Source organism: Phyllostomus discolor, chromosome 2 (genome assembly GCF_004126475.2).
Source record: "Phyllostomus discolor isolate MPI-MPIP mPhyDis1 chromosome 2, mPhyDis1.pri.v3, whole genome shotgun sequence".
Classification (NCBI taxonomy): Eukaryota; Metazoa; Chordata; class Mammalia; order Chiroptera; family Phyllostomidae; genus Phyllostomus; species Phyllostomus discolor.
In genome coordinates this window covers 210849696-210873497 of record NC_040904.2, presented here as the reverse complement: position 1 = coordinate 210873497, position 23802 = coordinate 210849696, and the positions used below count along the sequence as shown (strand labels likewise).

Genomic DNA, 23802 nt, shown 5'->3' with positions numbered 1-23802 from the left:
AGGTGGGCAGGGGCAGGTGGCGTGGGGCCAGGGCGGGCTTCTCTGAGGTGGTGGCACTTGTGCCGAGGCCAGAGTGACGGGAAGGAAGCCGGCACATAAGGAGCATGGTCAGGTGCCTTTTCCTACGAAGTCAAGGTCACTGGCCTGAGTGGCTCTTGCCCGCCAAGCCCATGGCCGGGTCGTGGGGACGAGAGGACCAGACGAGGGTGGCAGCACCAACACAAAGCCCCAGTGAAGATGCCCAAAGGCACCACAGAGCTCCCGGCCCTGCCCGATGTCCCTGCCCTGCCCACCTGCCTCTGGCCCAGGCCACGCAGTGGTTCCCACAGGCCTGGCCCCATCTGGTCTGACCCAGGCCAGGGCCTCAGTGCAGGCTGTGACCGAGTCCTGTGCTGGGAGGACACCAGGTGTCTTCAAGGGACCAGTGGACACAGGCGGCAGGTGGGTTCCTCTGGTTCTGCCTGACCCAGCCCCAGGGAAAATGGACGCCCCCCCCACCCCCACAGAAGGGATCAAAGGCTGGGTGGGCTCCAGCCGGCTCCTGGCTCAGTGTGGGCAACCCGCCCACCTTGTGTTCCGAGGAGGGTGCCGACTGGCCCACGGCCCCGCGGCCTCGGCTGGCTGCCCCCGTTCTTCTCGTCCTGGCCCTTGCCCCTTGTTAAATCTTGGATCAGACTCCTCAGCCCCCCCGCACCCCAAGGCTGACCCAGAGCCCCACTCGCCCTCAGGAGACAGACTCAAGGGAAGAGAAGACACAAAGCCAGGGGGGCAGTGCTCTGCCCCCACATGCCCAGGGTAAAGCAGCCAGTGGGAGAGGCCCTGAAGCCATTTGTGCTGAGATGAGCCCATCTGTGCCCCAGCTCCACGACACACCCACCACCTCCCCCCAGGGTGCTGGGCCCACACGCCCTCCAGGTGGTCAGGCCCCCCGGGGCTCGGTGGAGGAGGCCCGGGGGAGGGAGGGAGGGCCCGGGAGCCCACTGCCCACTGAGTCTGCTTTGATCCTCCGCCACAGCAGGTTTCAGTTTGAGCCGCAGACGCTCTGCTCCTGTGAGCGGGTGAGTTTTCAAGTCTCCCAAGGCAGGAAGAGGCACTTTATGGATTGGTATTTATAGACTATCCTCCACCCAAACAAAACCAAAATAACGCAAAGGAGCCCCTTGAACGCCCACTAACATCCACGGTCCTGGCGACCTGAAGCTGCGACAGCCGCGGCCACCTGCAGTCAGGAACAGTGGGGGCCCCGCCACCGCCCGCGGACCCCCGGAGGGCCAGGCCTGTGGAGGGGAGGCTGCCCCCTTCTGCACCTGGGCGGGGGCCGGAGGATGCCACGACCCAGCCTTCTCCCCCAGGGCCGGCAGCAGGGGCCAGCCCCAGCCCGGGCAGCTGGGGGGCAGGAGGCACCCGGCCCAGCCCGACCCCGGGCCACCCGAGTCGCAGGAGACAGGAGGAAGAGCACTGCGGACACTGTCACAAAGACGCAGGACCACCGTTTATTACTTCTTTCCTGCGGTAAAAAGTGATTCTATTTCTAGGGACCAGACAGCACCACCGGGCCATTCCTGGAAGAGAGTTCCCTTTGTTTCCAAGCCTTTGTGACCGACTTCAAGTCGCTTCCCCGAGCAGCAGGGATGGCGTCCCAGTGCAGGGGCCGGGCTCTCTCCGGAGGGGGACCTGTGCCTCCATCGCTCCGGCCAGGCCAGGCTCCCCCCGGGATCTGTGTTCTGGGGCCACAGCCGAGCGGGGCCTCGGAACGGGCCTTTGATGCTCCAGAGTCCAGGCCCCCAGGGGCCACCCACGGCGGCCAGTCCCTGCTGAGCTGTGCCCGGGGGCTGGTGGGGCAGGGGGCTGGGCACTGGGGAGGGGCGGCAGAAGCCGGGGCACCTGGGACCTGGCGGGAGGCCTGAGCTCTGCCTGGCCTCGGACCCTGTGCCTCGGGCACTCGGTCAGTCTCCCGGGCTCGCTTCCCCTGCGCACACAGGACGCAGCCCCTCCCCATGGCGGGCAGGGAGCACCGTGACGCGGTCTCACCCGGGGCCTGGTGGCCCGAGCCTGTCCCTGGAATCGGTACAAGCGGTGCGCATCTCCAGCCCGAGCCTGAGCCCGACCACAGAGCAGCGGGCACCAGAGGCCCTGTCCCCTTTCAGAGCCCCGTCCCACTGTCCCCTCTCTCACAGGACACGAGCCCGGCCCGACTCGAGGCCCGTTGGTTGCTGTGGGGCCGGCACAGACCGTCGTTAGTGCTGGAGACCACTCCTCCTCTTCGTGGCGGCCCAGCCTGCGGCCCTCCCCAGCTCCCAGGAGGGCACAGCCAGGCAGACTCTGCTCCCCCTGATCCGGGGTCTCTGCCACCCAGAGGGGCCTGACAAGGGCAGCCGCGGCCCCGAGCTGGGGCCGGGCGCATGCTCACCTCTCCTGCACCCCCATCTCCGGGGAAGCCCACCAGCCCAGCCTGCCCTCTCTGGGGGCTCCGGGACCAGTCACCTCCGGCTCCCAGCTCCCGGACCTGGCCCCTCTGCAGCCACCCCAGGCCCCCGACACCTCCCCGGTCTTCCCGAACGTTTACCACCGGAAACAACCAGGCTGGCCTGGGCAAGGGGCCCAGGGTCAGGGGCAGGCTTTGGAGGTGCAGCTGTCAACTGGGGTTCACTCTGGAGGATGGAGAAGAAAGGGGGAGCCCCTGCCTAGTGGCGAGGGGCACTAGCACTGGCCATAGGCTCCTCCCGCAGGGGAGGCAGTGGCGGGAAGCTGTGGGGTCACAGAAGAACCTCCTCACACTCCGCCCCACGAGGTGGGCTTGCAGGCCGGCCCGGCTTCCGCACTTGCACCCTCTGTTCTGGGACACGGGCCCCGTCCCAGCTGGGGCTGCCTGAGGGCGCGGCCTCCCGCTCCCCGTGCAGCGACGAGGTTGTCGGAGGGTCCGTCGGCACTGGCACGGAGCGCTCGGGGGCGCAGGCTGAGGACCAGGCCCCCGCTGGCCCCCGCAGCACCAGACGCGACGGGACGAAGCCCACTCTGCCCCAGCGGTGGCCCCTCGTGCTCAGGCGAGACCCTGCTCCGGCTGCACTCCCTGGGCGGGGCTAGGGGGCCGTCATGACGCTCTGCTCGCCATGGTCCACGCTCCAGAGGCGGTAAAACTCGGCGAAGTCCACGTAGGGCTCAACGCGGCCGTCCTCGCCCGGCGGCAGCGAGTGCGCGGGCCGGGAGCGGAAGAGCCCCCCGTCGGAGCTGGAGCTGCTGCTCTGGGTGTGCGTGTTGGTGGACTGCAGGGTCATGGTCGGGCTCTGGCTGCAGGGACGACAGGCAAGAGGGCCAGTCAGGGGCCTCGGCTCCCGGCCGGGGGGCGGAGAGGCCCCTGCCCTGGGCCGCAGGCCTCCCTAACAAAGAGCCAGCCAACCACGTGCCCTTAGGAGCACATGAAAAGTCCAACGTGTTTTCTAAGCTCTAGCTGCACGTGGCCATTTACACGAACCAGAATTAAAACGGACCCCTTGGTGCCGGTGCTCAGTAACCTCGCATGGCTAGTGGCTGCTGTGCCCACCTGGGGACCCTCTGGGCAGCGCTGGGCTGGGGGTTGCCCACGCCGGCTTCTCCAACCCGTCCCGACCCAAACCCCGCCGACCACAGGCCGGCAGAGGCTCTTCCCCGAGAAAACCTCCCCCACTCTCTCCTCCTCACTCCCCCCACCGGCTGGCAAGGTGGGTCCCCCGTGTGCTCAGAGCTCCCTGGACACCCACCCGCTGTCCCAGAGCGCACAGCTGGGCACTGCCCGCTAGCCCGCCATCCTGCGAACTCCCAGCACTGCCCAGCGGCACCTGGCGCCCAGCACCGGGCCAGCCCACAGTGGGGCCGGGCTAACGCTCAGGTGCACAGCTGAGCAAAGGGGCTGTTTAGGGGCCCAGGGAGTCGGGGGTGCAGGGAGATGGCTCTTTCTCCTGCCTGGTTTGGGGCCGCGGCTATAATGCTCTGTCTCTGTGGCCACAGCCAGTGGCTTCCTCCGGGCAGCCCCTCTGGGGTGGGGAAGACAGACACCCCGACTGCGCTCGGGCCGCCTCATTCAGCTGGGCGGGAAGTCAGTCCCTCAGCCCTCAGTGCAGGCAGCGGCAGCAGTGTGGGGGCAGGGAGGAGGGGAGGACCCCCTCCAGGCAGAGGGACTCAGCACCCCCCTCCTGACACCACTCCCACACCACTCCCGTCCCGCCGGCCCCTCCGATTGGCTGCGCCCTGAGTGGGCTGGGTGTGGCGTCTCCATTATTCCGGGCAGGGCTGGAATGTGGAAACCGGATCCTGGTCTTGGGGGTGGGGGGCACACATTCCACGGAAGTGAAGGGGCGGGCTGGACACCGGACCTGCAGGCAGGTCCGAGGCCGGGAAGAGGCCCGCCCGCCCCGCCGCAGGCTCCAGGCCTCCTGCGGCCTCGGCCCCTCCCCCCGCCGTGCACCGGAGAACCCACCCCACAGCCGAAGCAGACATCTGAGCCAGAGCGCACAGGCTCTGACGAGCCAGGACGGGCCAAACGACACCCCCACGCACGGGTGCCACGGGGAGGCCACCCTACAACACACGCTTCAGGGCGGGAGCGGAGGACAAGAGGACAGCCCTCCCGTTCAGAGAGCACGCTCTGGGCCCACAGGGAACTGTGACCATCAGGCGGTCAGCACCAGCCGCCTGCTCCCTCCCGGTGGCCCCGGCCACTCCGCCCTGGAAAGCTGCCCCCTCCCAGGCCCCGCTTCTCTGTCCCGAGCTGTGGGGACCTGCAGCGCCGCCACTTCCTGCCTAGGGACATGGGGCATCGGAGAGAAGCAGGGGACGGCAGGGCCTCTCGCCCAAGGTCACTCCTCCGCTACAGGGCTGGGCCCCGCGGTACCCCCGTTCAGAGGCCAAGGGCTGTGCCCCGGAGGCAGGCCCGAGAGCAGTGGGGGGTGCAGGGAGGGCTTACTTGGTGAGGGTGGGGGTGGCTTCATCCAGGGTGGACGCGCTGTGGGCCCCGTTGACCAGCTGGCCCTGCGAGGGCATGACGAGGGAGAGGGTCACGCTGGTCTTGCTGGTGCTCTGGGTGCTGGAGTAAGGCACGGACACGGGGTACACGCGGCCTCCTGTGGCTTTGGGGGAGAGAGAAGGGTGGGCCACAGGGACTGGCTGGGCGGTGCGGCGGGGCAGTGTCAGGGCTCAGAGGGGAAGGGGGTGACCCAGCCTGGCTGCCCAAGCCGCAGCTTGGCCTGGCGCCCATTGGGACAGAGTGTCCTGCAGCTGAGGCTTGCAGCTGAGACTTGCAGGGCCGGCAGGGGCCTGTGCTCGGCTGCAGGGCACCGCTGGTGCTCAGAGCTGGAGGAGAGCTCGGTGCTGAGCTGCTCAGCGGAAGAGTTACTGCCCGGCTGCCGAGACGACACTTTAATCTGAGGGGATACGTAGGCTCCTAGCGGAGGCTGGCCCAGCAGAAATATGGTCGCAATAGCAACAAGCTAGAGAAACTCCAGTAACCCTGGTGTCCACGGGAGAACAAATCCATGCGGGCATGCCTGAGCCTTAAGGCTTGTTTGAAAAAAGAAAAAAGAAAAAAGAAAAAAGAAGGGAGGTCCCAAGAACCAGGCAGCAAGGGCCGGAAGTGCAGCAAGAACAAGCGCCTTGCCTCCTGAGCAACTGGACCCCAGAACCAAGAAAAGGGGGAGTCAGGCGCACGGCTCTCACCCCAGCTCAGCCCAGGGGCAGAGCCCACCTCGGGGGCCTTCCGCCTGGGTGCCCAGCCTCACTTGAGTCTCTTCCTTCTTGGACCTCCGTTTCCCTTTCTGCAAAAGGGGGTGCTTTCTTCTTGGGGGTTGCTAAGGAGGACTACAGGCAGTCGTGCAACCCACCGTCCCTATCCCAGGCCCTGAATCCCCAAGAGCCCTTCACAGGTGGGCCACGGGGAGGGGATGGGGCGGAGGGCCCTTCCTTGTTGCTCAGGTGAGAAGGACAAGGGAACCAAAGCGGTCGGGGCAGCTCGGAGCCAGGCCTCCCTCTCCCTCCTCTGCTCCAGGCTGCAAGGCCCCTGCACCGTGCCCAGCCCCGACAGCCCCCTGGAAGGGCTCCCTGCCCGCACCCCACGCTCACCTGGGGCCGCCGGGGACGCTGTGGGCTGGCTCATCTCGCCCAGCGGGTAGCCGAAGTTCCTCACCAGCAGGGTCATGTCCTCATGCCGCGAGCAGAACTTGGCGCGCTCCCCGCCGCTGGCGAAGGTGTCGCTGTGGATCCGCTTCACCCGGTCCACCACGGCCTGGGCCACCGCGTCCAGGGACGTCTGCTTGGCGAACTCGGTGTCGATCATGGCGGCGATCTCCTGGGGGCAGGGGCGCACCTCCGGTAAGGAGCACGGAGGCCCAAGGGCTGTGGGCCCTGACTCCAGAGCCTGACCGGGGCACCTAGGGGTCACTGGTTGCGCAGGTGAAGGGAGTCCCCACCAGCCACACCTACAGTCCTAACTTTTCGGGATATTCAAGGTATTCAGGATCATCTTTCTGGAACTTTCTCATTAGACACGGCGTGACCTTGCGATCCCTCTTACGGTTGGCGTTCTCACCAATGACATGGGGACAAGACCCACCTCACTGGATGGTCATAGGCTTAAATCACATAACGGATGTGAGGGAGCCCTGGGCACCCCCGAAAAGACCTGTGTAGACTGTGGCCGTTCCCCAGCTCTCCTCCCGGAACAGACGCACTGCCGGCCACGACCAGCCCGTGCCGTCAGAACGTGGGGCTACAGAAGGGGCACGGACAGGGCCTCTGCCCACAGAGGAGCCCCCTGTCCGGTGCATTCCAGAACCCAGTAGGAGCCACTGGGTAACAACTCTACTGGGAAGAGAGAAGAGGAGAGGAGAGGAGAGGAGAGGAGAGGAGAGGAGAGGAGAGGAGAGGAGAGAAGAGAAGAGAAGAGAAGAGAAGAATCGTACTGATAAAACCAAGCACACAGAACCCTCCAGGGCGGGGGGGGGGGGGGGCTGGCCAGAGTCTCCTGGAGGCAGTGGGCAGGCGCCGGTAACAGGAAGGGACCTGGGGCTGGCCAGGCGGGCTCGGCCCCCTCCCCGACCAGGTGTCGCCTCACGCCAGGCCCTGAACTCCCGCACTGGCGCTCTAACCGGGTGTGACGGCGGCACCTGCCGCCCCTCGCCGAGGCTGCCAGAAGCAGCGAGATAAACCAGGTGGAGGGCTTTGAGCGCAGCTATCAACAGACTGGATGGAAGACTCTCCCTCGTGGGTTTTCATTAGAAAGGACAAAGCAGAAAAGGTTCCCCTCCTACAAGACTCACAGACGGAAGGAGAGACACGGCCCGAGCTCGTCTGAACCACCCAGCGGCCCGGGGTCAGGTGGGAGCGGCTCCCTGCAAAGCCGTCCTCGGAGAGCTGTGCCAGTGTCAGGCGTGAGTGTGTGCTCCAAGCAGCGGGGAGGGCAGCAGCTACCACGGGCGGGGGGGCCCTGCACCAGCCACACCCGGCCCTCACCACAGCCCCAGGTGCCGACGTCCCCATCGCAGAGATGAGAACGAACTGGGAATGACCCACAGCTCAGGAGGCGATGAGGCAGCGGTGGGGAGGGTCTCCGGCGTGGCCGGCTCTTCTCCCAGGCCAGGGCTCCGTGTGCCCTCCTCCTTGGCGGGGACCTTTCCCATAGGGGCAAGGCCGTCTCACCCTCTTCCCTTCCAGCTGTGCTCAGGGCCCAGGGAGCTGACGCTGCTTCAAGCCCAGAACGAGCAAAAGCTCCGTCCGGGCTTTTTCTGCCCCAGCTCTGGACCCGGAGGCGTCTGGCAAAGGCATTTCAGAACCAGAACCAGAGCCGTGGGTCCCTCGGCCCTCTGGTGCCGCGGAGGGCCGGCCAGGTCCCCGGGGCAGCACGCCGCCCTGCAGTGGGCCGGCCGCGCTCTGCTCAGGCCCAGCTCACCTGGTTGGCCTGCCCAGGCCCGTGGGCTGCCTCCAGGGCCTTGTACAGCCCCTCGGACATCAGCACCAGGAAGCCGGTCACCGCGTCCAGGGACTGTGCTCCATGCACTTCTGGCTCCGCGATGATCGGCTTGGATTTGGCAGCGCTGGGGGAGAGAGAGCGGGGGGTTGGCTGTGCTTAGACGGGCCCCCAGGGACACCTGTTCTGCTGAGGGGCAGAATCTACCCAGTCACACAACAAAACACACATCTGAGAAGAGGAAGAGAGAAGCAGAAAAACAGACCTGTCTTCTGAGGGCGGCTACTAAAATCAAGTTCTGTGGGCCAGAAAAGCCCAGGGACCCGCTAGAGGGCAGCTGGGGTCAGGGTGGCAAAGGTCGAACGCCCAACCCGGGCCCCACACGGCACCTCCTGTCCAGGGAACCTGGGCAGTGGCAGGGCCAGGGTGGGGCAGCAAGAGAGGGGGGTCTCTTTGTAAGCCCGCTCCTCCCGCGCTCCCCCACACGGACACCCGGCCCGCACAGAGGCCCCTCTGGCACGCTGTCAGGGCCGGCTGGGGTCCTGTTCTTGCATGTGTGCGCACACAGGAACTCCGAGATGTTTCTGGGAGAGCAGAGTCTGGAAACACCCCGAGGGCCCATCGGCGGGGGCCCGTGGGCGAGTGCGGACACGGCCACACACCGGATGCCCCGCAGCTGTTCCGAGGAGCGGGGCCAGCCCCACCCGCGGGTGCGCAGGGACAGGGAACGGGTGCCGGGCCGGGAAGGTGAGGTGCGGCACATGGGCAAGGGAAGCGGCGCTTCGTGGGGGTTTGGAGAGGATGCCCGCCCCGGCCCCGCTCCCATCCCTCTCTCTCTCTCTCTCTCTCTCTCTCTCACACACACACACACACACACGTTCATGCGCACGCACACAGGAACTCCGGGTAGGCGCACCAGCAACAGCCACCTCTGGGGGAGGAGTCCTGACTCGGGGTAGGAGGAAAACACGCTTTGCATGGCACATCCCCGGCACTGTTTGAATTACTTTAAACCACAGGCCTCCTTTCCAACAAAGCCAAAGGACTCCGAGAATTAGAAACACGCAGCTCCGGACGCAGCGGCCTAGCCCGTGGGGCAGACTGCTAACTTGCACCTCCGGGACAGGGCGCGTCGTGGTCTGGCCTCCGACGGTGGGTCTGTGGCGTGATTGCTCTGCGGCTCTGCTTGTGACACTACACGCCATGGTGAGACACACACACACATACACGCACGCACATGCCTGTTTAAGGACATGTGCTCAGGATTCAGGCTGCCTACTGCCACCAGTCCGTCCCCCTGTGAAAACACCTCTGGGCACCGGCATCCCAGGGCCTGAGCGAGGCCCGAGCAGGAGACAGCGTGTGCAGCGCTGTGCATGGCCGCCGCAGTCCAGGCTCCTGGAGGCTCTCACCGCCCTCGCGCTGCTGTGGGCACTGGGCAGCGGCCAGAAGGGCAGGGCTCGCGGAGTGGGGGGGCCTGGCAGCTCGCCTCGCACCTCTGCCCGGGCCACACCCCGCACTGGCCAGCGGGCCCTCAGTCTGTCCCTGTCCACCCCGGCATCTTGGGCTAACCCTGGCCTCTGCTGCTGGGCCCCGTGGCACGGGGTGCTGCCCCTGGGCGCTGACCCCACGCCGGTCTCGCTCTGCAGGCCCCTGACTCACGGCCCCATACCTGACTCTCCGGCAGGGAGGAGAGAAGAGTCCCTTTGGGCCCTGAGCCACCCCGACTGTACCTTCTGTCCTGAGAGCCTCGCAGGGGTGGACTGGGGTGCGCGCCGGGTCGGCCACCTACCTGAGCAGGTCGATGTCAGTGTAGCCGTATTTGACCTTGTAATCCCCGATGCGCCTGGTGCTCTCCTGCCCGCAGATGACCCCCACTTGCTTGATCTTCCCTGCGTCCAGACCTACCGGGGGCAGGGGGGCGGGGAACAGGACAAGCCAGACCTCGCTCATAATGACGGACAAAACGGAGGGGACAGACATAGCCACGAAACAAGGCACCAGGGACCCACGGAAATGAAGCCACACCAGGTGCCTCGGAGAGGGGCCAACCCCACGCCCCCCAGGGTCCTCTGTCCCCACCCCCATCAGAACACCCGCAGACTGAGAGGCCTCCCTGCCCGGGAAGGGGGAGTGGCCGCGGCGGTGCCTGCAATCTTAGCACCTCTCCGGCCCTGGTCTTGGCAATAGCAGTGAGGTTGCCGGCTGCTCCTGGAGGAAGCACTTTACACCCACTCGCCCTTCCCATCCTCACCACAGCCTGAGGCACGTGGCACTGCTATCTTGTTACGCAGATGGGGAAACCGAGGCACAGAAAACCGGAGTAAGTTCCAGACAGCACCACCAGCTAGTGAGCCACAGCGCTGCGGTTCAGCCCCAGGCAGGCTGGTCCCCAGCCCCAGGCACAGCCCACCTACTGCACACGCGTCTCTACAGGACCACGGGGCGGGGGGGGGGGGGGGAGAGCGAGGGGGAGCCCCGAGCGCCCCGCGGCCGGCCCCGGTCCCCGGCGCACCCAGCTGGGAGAGGCGGAAGAGCTCATCCTCGTTCTCCGGGGTGTGGTCCATGTTCAGCTGCGTCACCTGCAGCCCGTCCACCGTGGACTTGCAGAGCAGCGCACGGTTCGTACCTGCAGCGGGAGTCGCGCGGCTGAGCCAAGGCCGGGCGTGGGGAGCAAAGGCCACCACGTTCTGGGTGGGGGGCAGAGGCGCGAGGCAGGCCCCTTGCACGTGGGGAGCCTTGGAACACGCGGTGAGGACGGCCCCCGGGGGAGCCCCCAGCCGGGGAGCGCCGGCGGCGGCAGGAACTAGGTCAGACTGTTCTGGCGCTGCCCCGGGAGGACTATGGTTACGGTTTGACTCGACACCTTTTGTCCGGGGAGACACACTGCAGTATTTACAGGCACCGGGCCACGGTGCCTGGTGTGTGCTCTGCAGCGACCCAGGGACAAAGGCTGCAGGTGACTGGCCGCGGGGACACGCCTGGTGGCGCTGGGGACGGGCACTCGAGGGGTCGTCAGGCCAGTCACTCTGTCTTTTTTTAACTAGTAATTTTTTTCCATAATGGAGTCTTAATGAGGGGAGTCAGGGAAGGGGGACACGGTCAGCGTGGTCCCCGCAGGGCTCCTGCGGTGCCTGGCGCTCTGGGGCGCGGCCTTCTCAGGGCCCCAGGCGGCCTCTTCCGCACCCACACGGCATCCCTGTGACCCCTCACCCTCCGGCCCACGCCCAGCCCACCTCCCCATCCTCCGCGGGATGCCAAGTGGCTCTTCTGCAGACAACGGTCCCTTCCAGAACAGGAATCCCCCGAGGTAACCCAGACAGGGGCCCAATTCCCATAAGGCCACAGGCTGGGCAGGCGCGTCCCAGCTGGTACTCCTGCCACCCCGCCCCCCCCCCACTCCCCTGAGACGCTCCCGCGGAGGAACAGGGAGACCCGCCCGATGGCCTCGGCAGGCTCAGGACGGAGGGAGGCCCTCGGTGTCCGGACAGCCCGCTGCCCGGAGCATGCACCAACCCCTGAGGCCGGCCCCCTCGGCCCTCCCTGCCCCGGGACAGACAGGGGGGCGGCTCACCGACGTTGGCGACGTAGAGCTTGTTGTTGAGCAGCACGGCCACCACGGCCATGGCGCCCCCCGAGGTCTCCCTCTCGAGCACCTTGAGCCGTTCGAGGATCTTCTGGTACTGCGGCGGCAGCTGGTGCTGGGGGACGCCCTGCGGCCACCGCTGGGGGTCAGTGCAGGCCAGGTCCCGGGGACCGCCTCCCCAACTACCCCAACCCCCCAAAGGGCAGGCACCGGGGGCCCGGCCGCGGTGGAAGCCACCCTCCAGGCAGGCCCTTCCGGAAAGCCCGAGGTGCCCGAGCCAGTTCCGTGGGCCCCGGAAGTGCTGGCGGGCGACGCGAGTGCGTGGGCGGGTGACCAGGCCGTGGGCAGCCCCAGGCTGAAGTCTGACCCGGAAGGGGCTCAGCTCACACCCTCCACCATCCGCCCCGCGCTGAGCCTGGACAAAGCCGCCCACAGCAGCCCGGGGGGCCCCCTGGAGGGCAAACCCATCGTCCCCCGACCCCCCAGTCGGGAATGCCCCCTAACTCCTGCTGCTCTGGCCTAATGGTGCCCCTGGCTTGGGAGGGACATGGCAGACAAGTCCGGGCTCCTGGCTGGGCCAGCGCCGACACACCTCCCCCCGGGAGCAGGCCGGGGGGGTTACCTCGGGCAGCTGGGACTGCAGGCTGGCCTTCTCGGCCAGAGCGTCGTCGATGGACTCCAGGAAGCTCCTCTCAACCACGTCAAAGGCCTGCAGCACAGAGGGGACAGGGGCAGGGCTCAGGGCAGCCGCCGGTTCCGAACGCCACTGCCACCTGAAGCTGAATCGCCCCAACTAACGGCAACACACTGTATTAACAGCAGGTCACCAGGCGGTGGTGGGGCTTCACGCGGGGCACTGCAGCGCGACCAGAGAGGTAGAGGCGGAGGACACGGAGGCTGGGCACACAGGCCTGGGGCGAGGCCAGCCGGCCCCCTCGGCGCCCCCATCTGTGAAGAGGCGAGTGCTGTCCCGAGGGGGGCGGAGCACTTGGCGCCCGGCTCGGGCAAGTCCACATCAGTGACCACCGGTGTCGTCACTGCGTCCTGCGGGCCCCCGAGCACTGGTCACGCTGCTGCCTGTCCGGGGGGACCAGCCGGGAATCACCGGCACGGGGGTGGAGGCCGCGGAGGGAGCCCCGGCCCCCAGGTGCGGAGGCAGGGCAGCAGCTGGGAGCCCCGCTTTCGAGGAAGGGGAGCCCATCCTCCTCGTTCACACTAAGCGCCTCTAGACGTGCCTCCGGAGGGGACGCCAGGAGAAAACCGCCCGGACAGCGGCCGGCAGAAACGCGGGGCTGGCCCGCCAGCACCAGGAGACCGGGCGTGAGGAGGTGAGGCCCAGGGAGCTGGCAGCCCCCCGAGTCCGAGCACCCGAGCCGCGCCCAAGGGAAAGGGGCCACCCTGACCCGCCCTGAATCAGCACCCCGCCGCACCCCTTTGTCCGAGGTTCTTCCCCTACTTCCTCGCTCCGCAGGACCACCTCCTTCAGAGCCAGCCCAGCCAGCTGGGGGTCAGGCCTGCTGCGGCTGCCTGCTCCTGCACCCCCAGGAGTGGGGGGCCCCTGCTGCTGAGGGGGGCTCCCAGAGTGGGTTCCTCAGCAGCAGAGAAGGAGCGGGCAGGGTCTGCAGACCATCCCTGGGTCAGCCCACACGACACAGTTGCAGGGCGGCATTCCCAAGGGGCAGCACCGCCCCCCCCCCCCCCCCCCCCCCGGCGGCAGCCAGCCGGCCCGAGAGCCGTACCTGCAGCAGCACACGGCGCACGTCGGCCTCCGCGTGCTCGGCGCTGAGCTGGCCCAGCAGGAGCTCTGCGGACAGCCGCTGGGCCACGAAGCTGGTCACCCGGTTGCCGTCGTAGCCGTTGAAGACCCCGTACAGGAAGCAGTTGTTCTCACTCCTGTCAGAGGGGTGGGAGGCACCTGAGACCAGAGGCTCCCAGGGCAGTGGTGCCAGCTCCCAGGGGGAGGGGGAGGAGGGACAACTCGGGGGGGGGGGGGGGCGCCAAAGGTGCCTGCCTGGACCACTGTGACCATCGTTTTACCCTGGCTGTGACCTTCAGGGATGCTCCCCAGTGCAGCGAGCTCTAGGCTGCTAGGCTGGTGTGAGGTCTGGTGTGGAGGGGACGGCAGCAGAGGCCACCCACCACGGGCCACATCTCCCTGGCAAGCCCCCCGGGAGACAGTTGCAACGCTGCTGCTTTGTCCTGCTGGCAAGCCCACTTCTGATGCCCAGGCACGCACCCCCGGCACCCCCACCTGAACTTGAGCCAGCTGTCCTCCGGCGGGTGGCTCTCCGTGCCCTTGCCGTCAGCCGAGTAGCTTCGGTTGGAGGCCGAGCCCACGCCAGAGAGGTGGCAGAGTGGCAGGTCATCTGTCCAGCTTGGCTGCTGCTCCTGGGAAGGACACTGAGAAATCAGGAAGTGTCTGTGGCCTCCTCCTCCAGGCAGGCCCCGCCGCACCTTCCTCTTCCTCCCCAGTGAAAACCCAGCGGGCCCAGGGCCCGCACGGAGGGTCCCACCTCCTTCTGCAAAACGACGATGCTTGTGTGAACACACCTGTGGAGGGCTGGCGTTTTTTGTGGCTAGCCCACAAACCCGTTCCCTGACAAAGACCCCCCCCCAAACGCAAGACTCAGCAGTGCGCTGCAGGAGCGAGCGATGTCATGAACGTGAACAGGACACGCACACGACGAAGCGAACTCTGGGAGACGACACCTGGGCGGTTCCTCCCCGCTCACTGCAGCGGCTCTGACCCCAGTCCGTTGGGCTCTGGATACAAGTGCAGATTTCCAGGCCCCACCCCTGGAATGTCTGCTCCCGGCGGGGCCCAGGGGCCCAGGGAATCTGCGTGGTAGTCAGCTCCGGCCAGAGGACTCTGAGAAACCGACTCACCAGCCGGCCTCCGTCACTCTCCCTGGGTCTGGGGCGGCTCCTCCCCAGCCCCCGCCCCACGGCGTCCCGTCCCGACTGCGCTCCGCCACAGCTTCTCCGCCTGCACCACATGTGGGCAGTGCCCCGCCCGCACCCCACTCTCCCCCTCCTCCTGGAACGCCCTCCGGTCCCTCTCCAGCGGTCCCCACGTCCCTCAGGACTTAGTCCCCAGGAAGCGCCAACCCCGGGAAGCCGTCCTTCAGAAAGACCCTCCCCGGCTCGGCCGACAGCCCTCTCTCTGGCGTCTTCCAACGACCCGTCTCCCTCATGCCTGCCCATCTATCGGGGTCTGACTCCTGTCTCCCCCCCGGATCTCACACCAGGCTGCCCAGCATAATCCCGGCAGAGCCTGAACACGCGTGGGCACGTGCACACGTGCAGGCCCCAGCCCAGCGCGGGTTCTGCACTTCCCAAACCTCCCGAGGGTGCACCCTGGGCACCTGCATTTCCGCCCCAGAAACGACTCCAATGCACAACCCACTGCCTCAGTGAAAGCCTCCCCCCTGGACCCCGGCCCGAGAGCCGAGCCCGGTCCCCCAGGGCACCCCCAGGACCGCTGTGGTGAAACGATCGGGAGAATCAGAGTGCAGCTGCAGGAGAACAGAACCGGGACTGGAGGCGCTCCCGGAATGCTGAGTAAGCGTGAGCACCGCGCACAACCGCTTCTCACCAGCCAGCGGCCAGTCGCCCCCCCTCCCCCGCCCCGGAAAGGATGTGAAACCACTCCAGCGGGCCTGTGCAATCAGGCGTGTGAAGAGCCCGTGGTTAGCCGGTGCGGCGCACTTCCTCCCCTGCTTGTTTGCATATCGACGGGGAGTGACCCGATGGCTTTCCCTCCTCTCTCCTTGCATCTCAGTTGCTTTAACAGTGCGGGGACGTCCAGCAGGATGGCCGTGCGTGCGGCCCAACACAAAACCGTCCATGTGCTTAAAACCGTTTCTTCACTCGTCAGTTTTCGTTAGTGTTTGCGTGTCTGATGTGTGGCCCATGACCTCTCGTCCTCTTCTGGCCTGGCCCAGAGACGCCAAGAGGCTGGACGCCCCGTAGGAGCTCCAAGTTTCTGCTTGGCACCTGCGGCCACTTCTGCAGGGGACGGGAGTTTGCCTTCACCTCTGAGTCAGCACACAGCGCAAAGGGGGTTTGGGGTGTGCCCCCACCATCCCAGACACACCCTGGCTTTGCCCCTCTGTGGCCACACCCTCCCCGGGCGTCTGCTGACCACTGACCACGGCTCTGTCACCGCACTGTCCTCGTAAGAATGTCGTAAGTGAATCACGCAGTACATAACCTTTCTTGTTGCTTTTCATTGGGACAAAGCACACAGAACGTCAAACTCACCATCTCGAGAGAACATTTTCCGTGGTGTTACACAGGTTCACGTGGTGTGCAGCCGTCACCCCACCCGTCCTCATAACTCCTCATCGCGCCGGATCGAAACCCTACACCCGTGAAGTACTGACGCCTCATCCTCCCCTCGCCCCAGCCCCTGGCGACCGCCTCGTCCCCTGCGTCTGTAAGTACATGACCCCTCGAGACAGGCTTCGTTCACGCGGCTCTCAGCCCTGGCGACTGTCTGCGGTCGGTCCCTTGTTCCCTGTTCAGTCCCTTGTGCTGCAGAGCAGGGCTCCGTCCCGCGGAGGCAGCACCCCGTGTCCGCTCACCCGCCCCAGGACGACACGCGGGCTGTCTCCAGCCCTCCGCGATCACGAGGAGAGCTGCGGTAAACAGCGCTGGGCAGGGTTCTGTGTGAACACGGTCTTGCGTTTCTCTGGGGCGAGGACCCAGGAGGGAGACTGCTGCCCACCCTCACCAGACACCGCCCGGCGTGCGTGTGTGCGTGCCCAGCGGCACTGCGAGCGTCTGGCGCTCTCTGTGTCCTCGCCACCACGTGCTGGTATTTTCCCCACTTGACCGAGACGTCGTAAGAGTGCGTGGGGTCTCACTGCGGCTTCAGTGCGCACTTCTCTATGGATGACGATGGCGTGGAGCATCTTTTCGTGCTCTCAGTTGCCATCCATGCATCTTCTCCGGTGCAGCAGCGAAGCCCCAAGTCCCTTTTTAAGCTGGGCTGTCTGTCTTCTTAAGTGTTGGGTTTGAGGGTTCTCTACGTATCTGGGTAAACGTCCTGCCGGATGGGCGATTTGCAGACACGTCCCCAGTCTGCAGCTTGCCATTTCCTTCACGTCACGGTGTCTCCCGCAGAGCAGAGGCTGGAGCTTCCGGTGAAGCCCACTTTACCAATCCTCTCTGTCCGCGCTTTGGTCTACCAGCGCTCTGTCTAGCTGCAAGTCGCAGGGTCTCCGCCTGCTTTTTCCTGCAAGTTTTACAGTTTTACATTTAAACTGTGATCCATTCTGAGTTATTCTCTGTATGAGAAAGGTTTAGTTCGGTGTTTTTTTCCTGCATACGGATGTCCGACTGTTCCAGTACTGTCTGATGAAAACGCTATCCTTTCTCCAATAAATTACCTTTGCACCTTGGTCGAAAATCAAATGTCCTTCATGTAGTTTTGAATATCACCCTCCGACAGATGACCAATCTCACTCAGCTACCTCGCTCGTACAGGCAGAAGCCGTCTATCATGGTTTCTGAAAGCCCGTGAGCAGACACAGAGCGTGCAAAGATAATCCACCCCTGGCAGGCGCCCGCACCAGACACAGCGCGGGAGCGGCACCTCCACCGACGGTCTGTGCCACCTGAGGGGCTGGTACCAGGTTGGGGCCTCCAACGCAGGGGGCTGCTGACCCCCGAGGGCAGTCCCAGACACAAGCCCGCGCTCCCGGACAGGCCCGCGGGTCACATGCATGAACGCCGCTGAGCGAAGCCCTGCTCACGGCACACCGGCCCTCTTTACACATGAAGTTCCCAGCCGATTTGACTTCGCTTGCTTACACGTAAAGGAGAAATAAGAAAGATTGCCCAAAGAGCGTATTAGAAAGTATCCATGGTGACACCGGCACCAGCGATACAACCAAAGTTAGCAGCTGAGACTATTTTTACACCAGTGCCACGAATACATGACTGTGCCTGCCAAATATACACCTCTCTCCACGGCGAGGCCAGGCCTCCCTCCCCTCTGCTGTCCCCGCCCCGCCCCCAATGATGACGGCCCGTCCGCCCAACCAGGGCCCGAGGCCGTGCTTCCCAAATGTCAACCATCCACCCACCATCTTCAAGAAACTGTCCACGTCATATTTCTTCTTTAAACAGACACACTTTGTTTCACTCAAATGGTTTCACTGTGAACGTACACCTTCCTCAGGATCACGAGTGGAGACCCAGTGTTCTTTGCCGTGTCTTGAAGACAGTAAGAAAACTAAAACACAACAAGGTTATCAGATTCCAGTTGTGCCGACCGCCCGCAGCGGCTCCTGAGCTGGGGCCCCCGCTCTCTCTGCTAACGCGCAGGAGCGATGGGCGGGAACCGGCGGGGCGTTAGGACACACACACACACACACACACACGGGCACCAGACCAAGTCCTCCTCTCGATGCATCACTGGGGAGCGTGAAAAGGAGCCGAAAGGCAAACAACCCCCACAACGTGTGAAGACGAGCCCCACTCCAGGACACACCAAACCACCTCACCGTGCGTGCCCCACACTCTGGGGAACCGCCGCCCGGGCCACGGGGCCCCTTCCCCGAGAAATCCATCCCCGTGGCGTCACGGTGCCTACGGGCGCCCCGCTCGGCGGCCCTTCACCACCTGGCTTTGTGGCAGCTCTGCTGCTGTGGCCGCGACTGCTGACTAGGACCTCACTTCACCGGCTCAGACACGTGTATTTCCCACACTTCCACGTCTCTGAGGCTGGTGCCTGCAGCTGTTCGCAGTGTGTTTGCTTTCTCAGCAGCAGGTACGATGATGACGTGTCCTTACAATTAACGGCATCTGAGATCCAGTGCCACACAGGCAACTTCTCAGACACCGGTGAGCCCTCCTTCAGCGGGAGGGCCTGCCCACAGTGCAGTTCCCCGGGCACCTCAAATGTCCGGTAACGAGTGGCCACAGAGTCACAGGAGGTTCTACCCGTATGGGGGCGGCAGAGTACGTGGTCCCCCCGGATGTCCGTGGTGGCCCCGCTACCACTCCCACTCTGCTGCGGCTGGGTGGGCTGTTTGGGGGCCGTGGTCTCCCACGTCCCTCCTCCTCCCCGGGGATTTTCCACACCCAACTGCCACGGCTGGCTCCATCCCAACGCACCAGACTGCGGGCCTCTTGCTTCCTTCCTCCACACTGCTGAACAATTTTTGGAAAGGTCACGGATTTTCTATTCACACAAACCGCCCACCTCTCCTCCCCAGCACACACTGATGCATACTTTCTCCCACGCCCTGAATGCCAGGCCCGGCGGCACCAGCAGCGAGTGGCGCGCACACGGGCTGGGAAGCTGAGAAGGGGGCAGGCGTCTCCGGCTCGCACAGCCTCCTCCTCGCAGAGCCGCGTACACACACGCACGGCCACACAACTTTAACTCTTTGATGGCTGACACGTTAATTTCTCACAAGAAACGTAACAGGAAATACGGTAAGAAAAAGATGCCGTTTCAAAAAGCCTAGTTTTGACTTGATTGTGTGAAGGAGTTTCCAAGATTCGTATTTTGGAATGCAAAGCTTCTCTGTGCTCCAACTGTGTTGCAACCGTTGAGGGTGTCACGAACACCTTGCGCACCTGTATGGAAGCACGGGCTCCCCACAGACCCACACGGGCACATCGTGTAAAAAGGGTTCATTCCAGTGCCCACAGGGGCTCATCTCGGACTCCCGGGAAGCAGAAGTGGACAAAGCTCAGTTCTGAGTTCAGGCCACAGCTTGAATATCAAATTGTAGCATGAAAAGGCCGAGTGTTTTTGTGGTGAAAGCACCGAACTCCTTGGAGGCAGAAAGGAAGCTCAGAGAGGGAGGATAATGCCCCCCAGGAGATGGCTCGGGGTGGGGGCCGCAGCTCGCTCTCCAAAAATGCTCGGGATGCCCGATGCCCGCTGCCGTCTCTGTCTTCCTGAATGACCCCCTTCTCCTCCCCTGCCACACTGGGGCTCCCACCTCTCTCACCAGGGCTTTCATCAAAGGTTCCTATGTTTTCATCGCACACACGGCCCCAGCGCACTCTGAGACAGTGGCGTGGAGCACTCCCTGTGTGCCGGAGCAGCTGGCCCGCATTCCACCAGCCAAGGGATGGAGGGAGGCGATGGCCTAATGGAGGTTTTTACTTTAATGGGCATACAATTATTTTCACGTACATTAGAAAAATACATAGCTAGCACCTGTGACTGTGTAGGTATAATTGCCCGGGATACGTCTAAGTTAAAAAAAAAAAAAGTCATTTCACCTGGCTGGCACAGCTCAGTGGATTGAGCATGGGCTGTGAACCAGGCATCGCAGGTTCGATTCCCAGTCAGGGTACATGCCTGGGTTGCAGGCCATGACCCCCAGCAACCGCACATTGACGTTTCTCTCTCTCTCTCTTTCTCCCTCCCTTTCCTCTCTAATAAATAAATAAATAAAATCTTTAAAACAAAAAGTGATTTCAGGTTGGTTTTTAAAATGACTCAGTCAATAAACAGTAGAGGCAAACTCAAACCCTTGACTGTCCCCCCGCCTGCAAGGGGCTCCTGGACCCCCTGCCTCAGTACAGGGCACTGCTGTGGCTGCCACGGAAACCTCGGTCCCGCCCCCCCACACCCGATCTGCCAGCAAAGCCTGTCGGGCCTTCCTCCAAAACCCAGCCAGAGCCCGGTCCTCCTCGGCACTCCGCTGCTCTCGCTCTGGCCAAGCTTCCGGAACCTCACACCTGGACAACGGAGTTGCACTTGGCAGGTCCCGGGCTTCTGCTCTTGGCACTCCCGCGCTTCTCAACGAAGGGCTTTCTCCGATCACGAGGCCGAGCACATCACACCCCTACTCAAAGCCAGACGGGAGTCTCGAGTGACACTCAGAACCGAATCTGAAGTCCACGCACAGATTCACAGGCTCGCTCGGGTCCCGGCTACTCCTGCTCCCCCGTGGACCCCACTCCAGCACACCGGTCTCCTCGTCGCTCCCCAGATGGGCAGGCCTTTGGGTCCCTGTTCCCTCAGGGAGGAACACTCCCCCCCACGTTCCTGACCTCCTTTCATCAACTATTTGGGGTTTTTTTTTTTTTCTTTTCACCAGATGTTTCTTTCTAATGAATTGACCATTACATTTCCTAAGTTCTGAAATGGCCAACAGACCAAAGAAAGACAATGCTTTAGGCTCCTGCTTGAAGCCAGCAGCTTCAGCCAACTGCTGGCCTTGATTCAGAGCCAATCATCAAATATTTTTTATTTTTTAAATTTACTGATTGATTTTCTAGGGAGGGAGAAACATCACTTTGCTCTTCCTCTTACTTACTGCATTCCTTGGTGGCTTCTCGCACATGCCCTGACTGGGGATTGAACCCACGACCTTGGTGTACAGGGACGACACTCTAACGGACTGAGCTGCCTGCCCGGGGCTCATCTCGCGGAGAGGTCTGCCTCTACTTTGGTCTAAAGTGGCCCCTCCACTGCCCTTCGTGTGTGAATCCAGACTAATCCTCACAGCACCCCACCTGATGTCGCGTCATAGATATCATTACATCTCACGCAATATGTGTCTGTTCCGTGTCCTGTCTCCTTTCCTAGACTAGAACATAAGCTTCGTGAAGGCCGTGTCCCCTGCACCTGCACGGTGCCTGGCACTTAGTGGGTGCTCAGTAACACTGGAGGGGATGAACCCCAGAACTAAAGGCGCAACTTCACAGCTACGGCGTGACCTGCCAGGCTCTGCGTGTAACGTGTTCACTCATTTAACACTAACAACGCTCCTGGAAGTCCTCTCGGTTTGGGAAACCAGGGTTCAGGAATGTTAAGTGACCTGCCCAAGGCCGGACAAGATCCATACTCAGGTGGCAAAGGGCCTAGGTTCTTCCTAACAGATCCAGCTATCTTCAAAAGCTCTTCTTTTCTTCAAGAGACCTCTGAAGGCACCACAGTGCCTGGGGACGAAAGGGAAGAGTCCTTGGGATGTCACTCCACACAGTGCTCTGTCACCTGGCCCCAGCACACCACCCCCCCCAGCACCATGTCAGGATTCGCCAGCCCCTCCTGCCAGCCTCCACTCACAGCCCGGTCCAGCCAGGCCACTCACAAGACACTGACACCAGGGTGCCTTGCACACTGTATGAGTGCTAAGTGGCTCCTTCTCTCAAGCTGGTCTGCAAATGCAGCGAGGGTGGGCAAAGGCCTCCTTCAGCTTCCTATCACCAGGCCCGCGCTAGCACCCCTCACAGTCACTGCTGAACGACGGTGCTGGAGCTGCTCTCCCCAGACTCAGGACGGCGGGGGGCCGGGCAGCAGCCCCGAGCACCAATCACCCTGTGGGCAGAAACGCCTCCGTCATCACTGCGGTGGGAGGGGCTTGCTGCAGACTGCTGGCATCGCTTTGCCCTTCATTCCATGCTATGTGCTTAGAGCGACCTATGCTAGTTTTCAAAGAATGGACCCCTACCCAGGAACACATCCTGGAGCTGGTAAAGCTCGCCCACTGACCAACCCGAGGCCCTCGGGCTTCCTCGTGCCTACAGAGGAGGGAGGCTGCCAGCCGGTCCCCTCCGCAGGCCCAGTCAGCCGGCAGCCGTTATCACTTTCAGCATTTGCTGCGCCCCAGCTAGTGTTTCTGGAATGTTCATTAGAATGGGGGCTTCTGCATAGGGGCCTGCCCTCTGGGAGCTTACCAAGCAGAGGGCCAGGTCCACCTAACTCCATTCCAAGCAGTGTAAAAAAAAGGGAGGGGCAGGCCAAAAGTGTGGAGAGGGACAGATCTACATGCTCCCCCGCCAAACTGGGAGCGGCTGTCCCGGAAAAGTGATTTCCCAGTCTACACAAAGCCTGCCTGCCATTCACGTGCAGCAGTGAAACTCATCCCCTGCACCCCAATTCTGATGCTTCGCACCCCTGGAGCAATGAGCACTGGACCTGGCTACAGATGCTTTACTGGTTATTTTACAAATATTTGTTGAATGCCTGGCACCTAGTGGTGGCAGGTGCTGGTGACACCGTTCATTGTAAATGACAGCTCTCTGTCTTCAAAGAGTTCCCTTTCCAGAACAGGAGACAGACAAGTCCACAGGCAATTACAACAGACTGCCCTGCCTGCGGAGGACCCAAGGGGCCGCCACCTGACCTGGCAGGTGCTGACATGTGTGTGCCTCTACACGCGCAAGTGCCCCGAGCATGTAGGGGCTGGAAGACGCCAGGACAAACCAATGAGGGTCCAGACTGAGGGTAGGGATGCGTCTCAAGACAATGCTCCCACTGCCTGCTCGCACCTTAGAGACAGGGAAACTGAGGCACAGTGAGTGACAGCCAGCGCCGGAACCCAGGCTGCCGGAAGCCACTCGTTACTCGGTGGAGGTCCGAGGTTAAGAGCAAAGAGCAAACTGCCTGCTTTTTCACTCTGCCTCTGCCGCTGCCCAGCTGTGTGGTCTTCGGCAAAAGATACTTCTCTGTGCCTCAGTTTCCTCGTGTGTAAAATAAGAATAACCACAATACCCATCTCATGGGGCTGTTAGGGAAATTAAAGTTACAAGTGGAAGGCAATCGGCACAAAGCCTGGGATGGAGTGAGCGGCGCACAAGTGCTGCTACGATGACCATCACCCCACGTCGGGCTGACCACCCCTGCGCTCCCCGCTGCCGGCGCCACACGCCCTTCCGGCTCCGGCACTCTTTCACCCCCGCCGTGCCCCGGACGCTCCGGCAGTCTGGACCTGGAGTCCGAGCCCCTGACGGCCGGGCCGGCAGCGCGCACGCGCCCCGTCCGGGGGCAATGGGCGGGGAGCCGGCCCCGGCAGGGGAGGGCGGCGGTCGCACCCTGCCAGGGAGAGGTAGGCGGCCCGAGGCGAAGAGGCAGCCGCGCCTGCACCAGACAGACCCCCATCCCACCCCGAGGCTCCCAGCCCCCGGCCCGGAGAGCCGGTCGGTTCCTCACACTCTGCAGCAGGCTCCTCCTCTGCGCCGCCATCTTGGAGGGACCCCGCGGGCGCTCCCGCCTCCCGACGGAGCAGGCGAGAAGAAGGGCGGCTAGAGCGGCCGGCAGCCGGCCCGGAGGATCGCCCGGCCCAGGAGCATTCGCCTAGCGCCCCGCCGCGGCCGAAGTGGGACTGGGCCGTGGCGGGGCGTGTGTGCGCAGGCGCGCTCTTCTACCAGTGCGATACTTACAGACTTCCTTTGTGATTGCTCCCGGCCCATCTCTATTTGCAGTCTTTCTCCTTTCAGGTGAGGCTGCCAAAGCACCAGATTAGAGATCTTTATGAACACGGTGGGGGCGGCAGAGGGTGAATTATTCATTTACTCAATAAGT

At 63.6% G+C, this 23802-nt stretch overlaps 1 protein-coding gene and 1 non-coding gene across 4 annotated transcripts; both read right to left on the bottom strand.

The window, feature by feature from the left end:
* Positions 1 to 1329: 1329 nt before the first annotated feature.
* On the bottom strand, positions 1330 to 23543 carry TAB1 (TGF-beta activated kinase 1 (MAP3K7) binding protein 1). Of its 3 annotated transcripts, XR_004901714.1 has the most exons (12): positions 23431 to 23495; positions 13771 to 13919; positions 13259 to 13412; positions 12142 to 12228; positions 11508 to 11646; positions 10449 to 10562; positions 9726 to 9837; positions 7916 to 8060; positions 6091 to 6316; positions 4940 to 5102; positions 1491 to 3288; positions 1330 to 1340 (listed from the first exon to the last, which is right to left on the bottom strand). XR_004901714.1 is itself a non-coding variant. In XM_028532701.2 (11 exons), exons 1-11 carry the CDS (start codon positions 23461 to 23463, stop codon positions 3081 to 3083), a joined length of 1518 nt encoding a protein of 505 aa, XP_028388502.1. In that variant the 5' UTR covers positions 23464 to 23543; the 3' UTR covers positions 1471 to 3080. The 3 variants fall into 3 exon arrangements, 2 of the variants coding, with proteins under 2 accessions (XP_028388502.1, XP_035875538.1); XM_028532701.2 differs by lacking the exon at positions 1330 to 1340 and having other exon boundaries at positions 1471 to 3288; positions 13771 to 13907; positions 23431 to 23543; XM_036019645.1 differs by lacking the exon at positions 1330 to 1340 and having other exon boundaries at positions 1471 to 3288.
* Positions 20592 to 20728, bottom strand: LOC114514266. The gene has a single exon (XR_003685990.1). It is a non-coding gene; the product is annotated as a small nucleolar RNA SNORA2/SNORA34 family (small nucleolar RNA).
* Positions 23544 to 23802: the final 259 nt, after the last annotated feature.

Excerpts from the sequence above, each read along its gene's own strand:
- TAB1 (XM_036019645.1), bottom strand. The coding sequence starts at position 23,463 with ATGGCGGCGCAGAGGAGGAGCCTGCTGCAGAGT. Across the intron at positions 12,229-13,258 it reads TGCGCCGTGTGCTGCTGCAG|GCCTTTGACGTGGTTGAGAG; the intron begins GTACGGCTCTCG and ends TCTGTGCTGCAG. Across the intron at positions 9,838-10,448 it reads CTTCCGCCTCTCCCAGCTGG|GTCTGGACGCAGGGAAGATC; the intron begins GTGCGCCGGGGA and ends TGCCCCCGGTAG.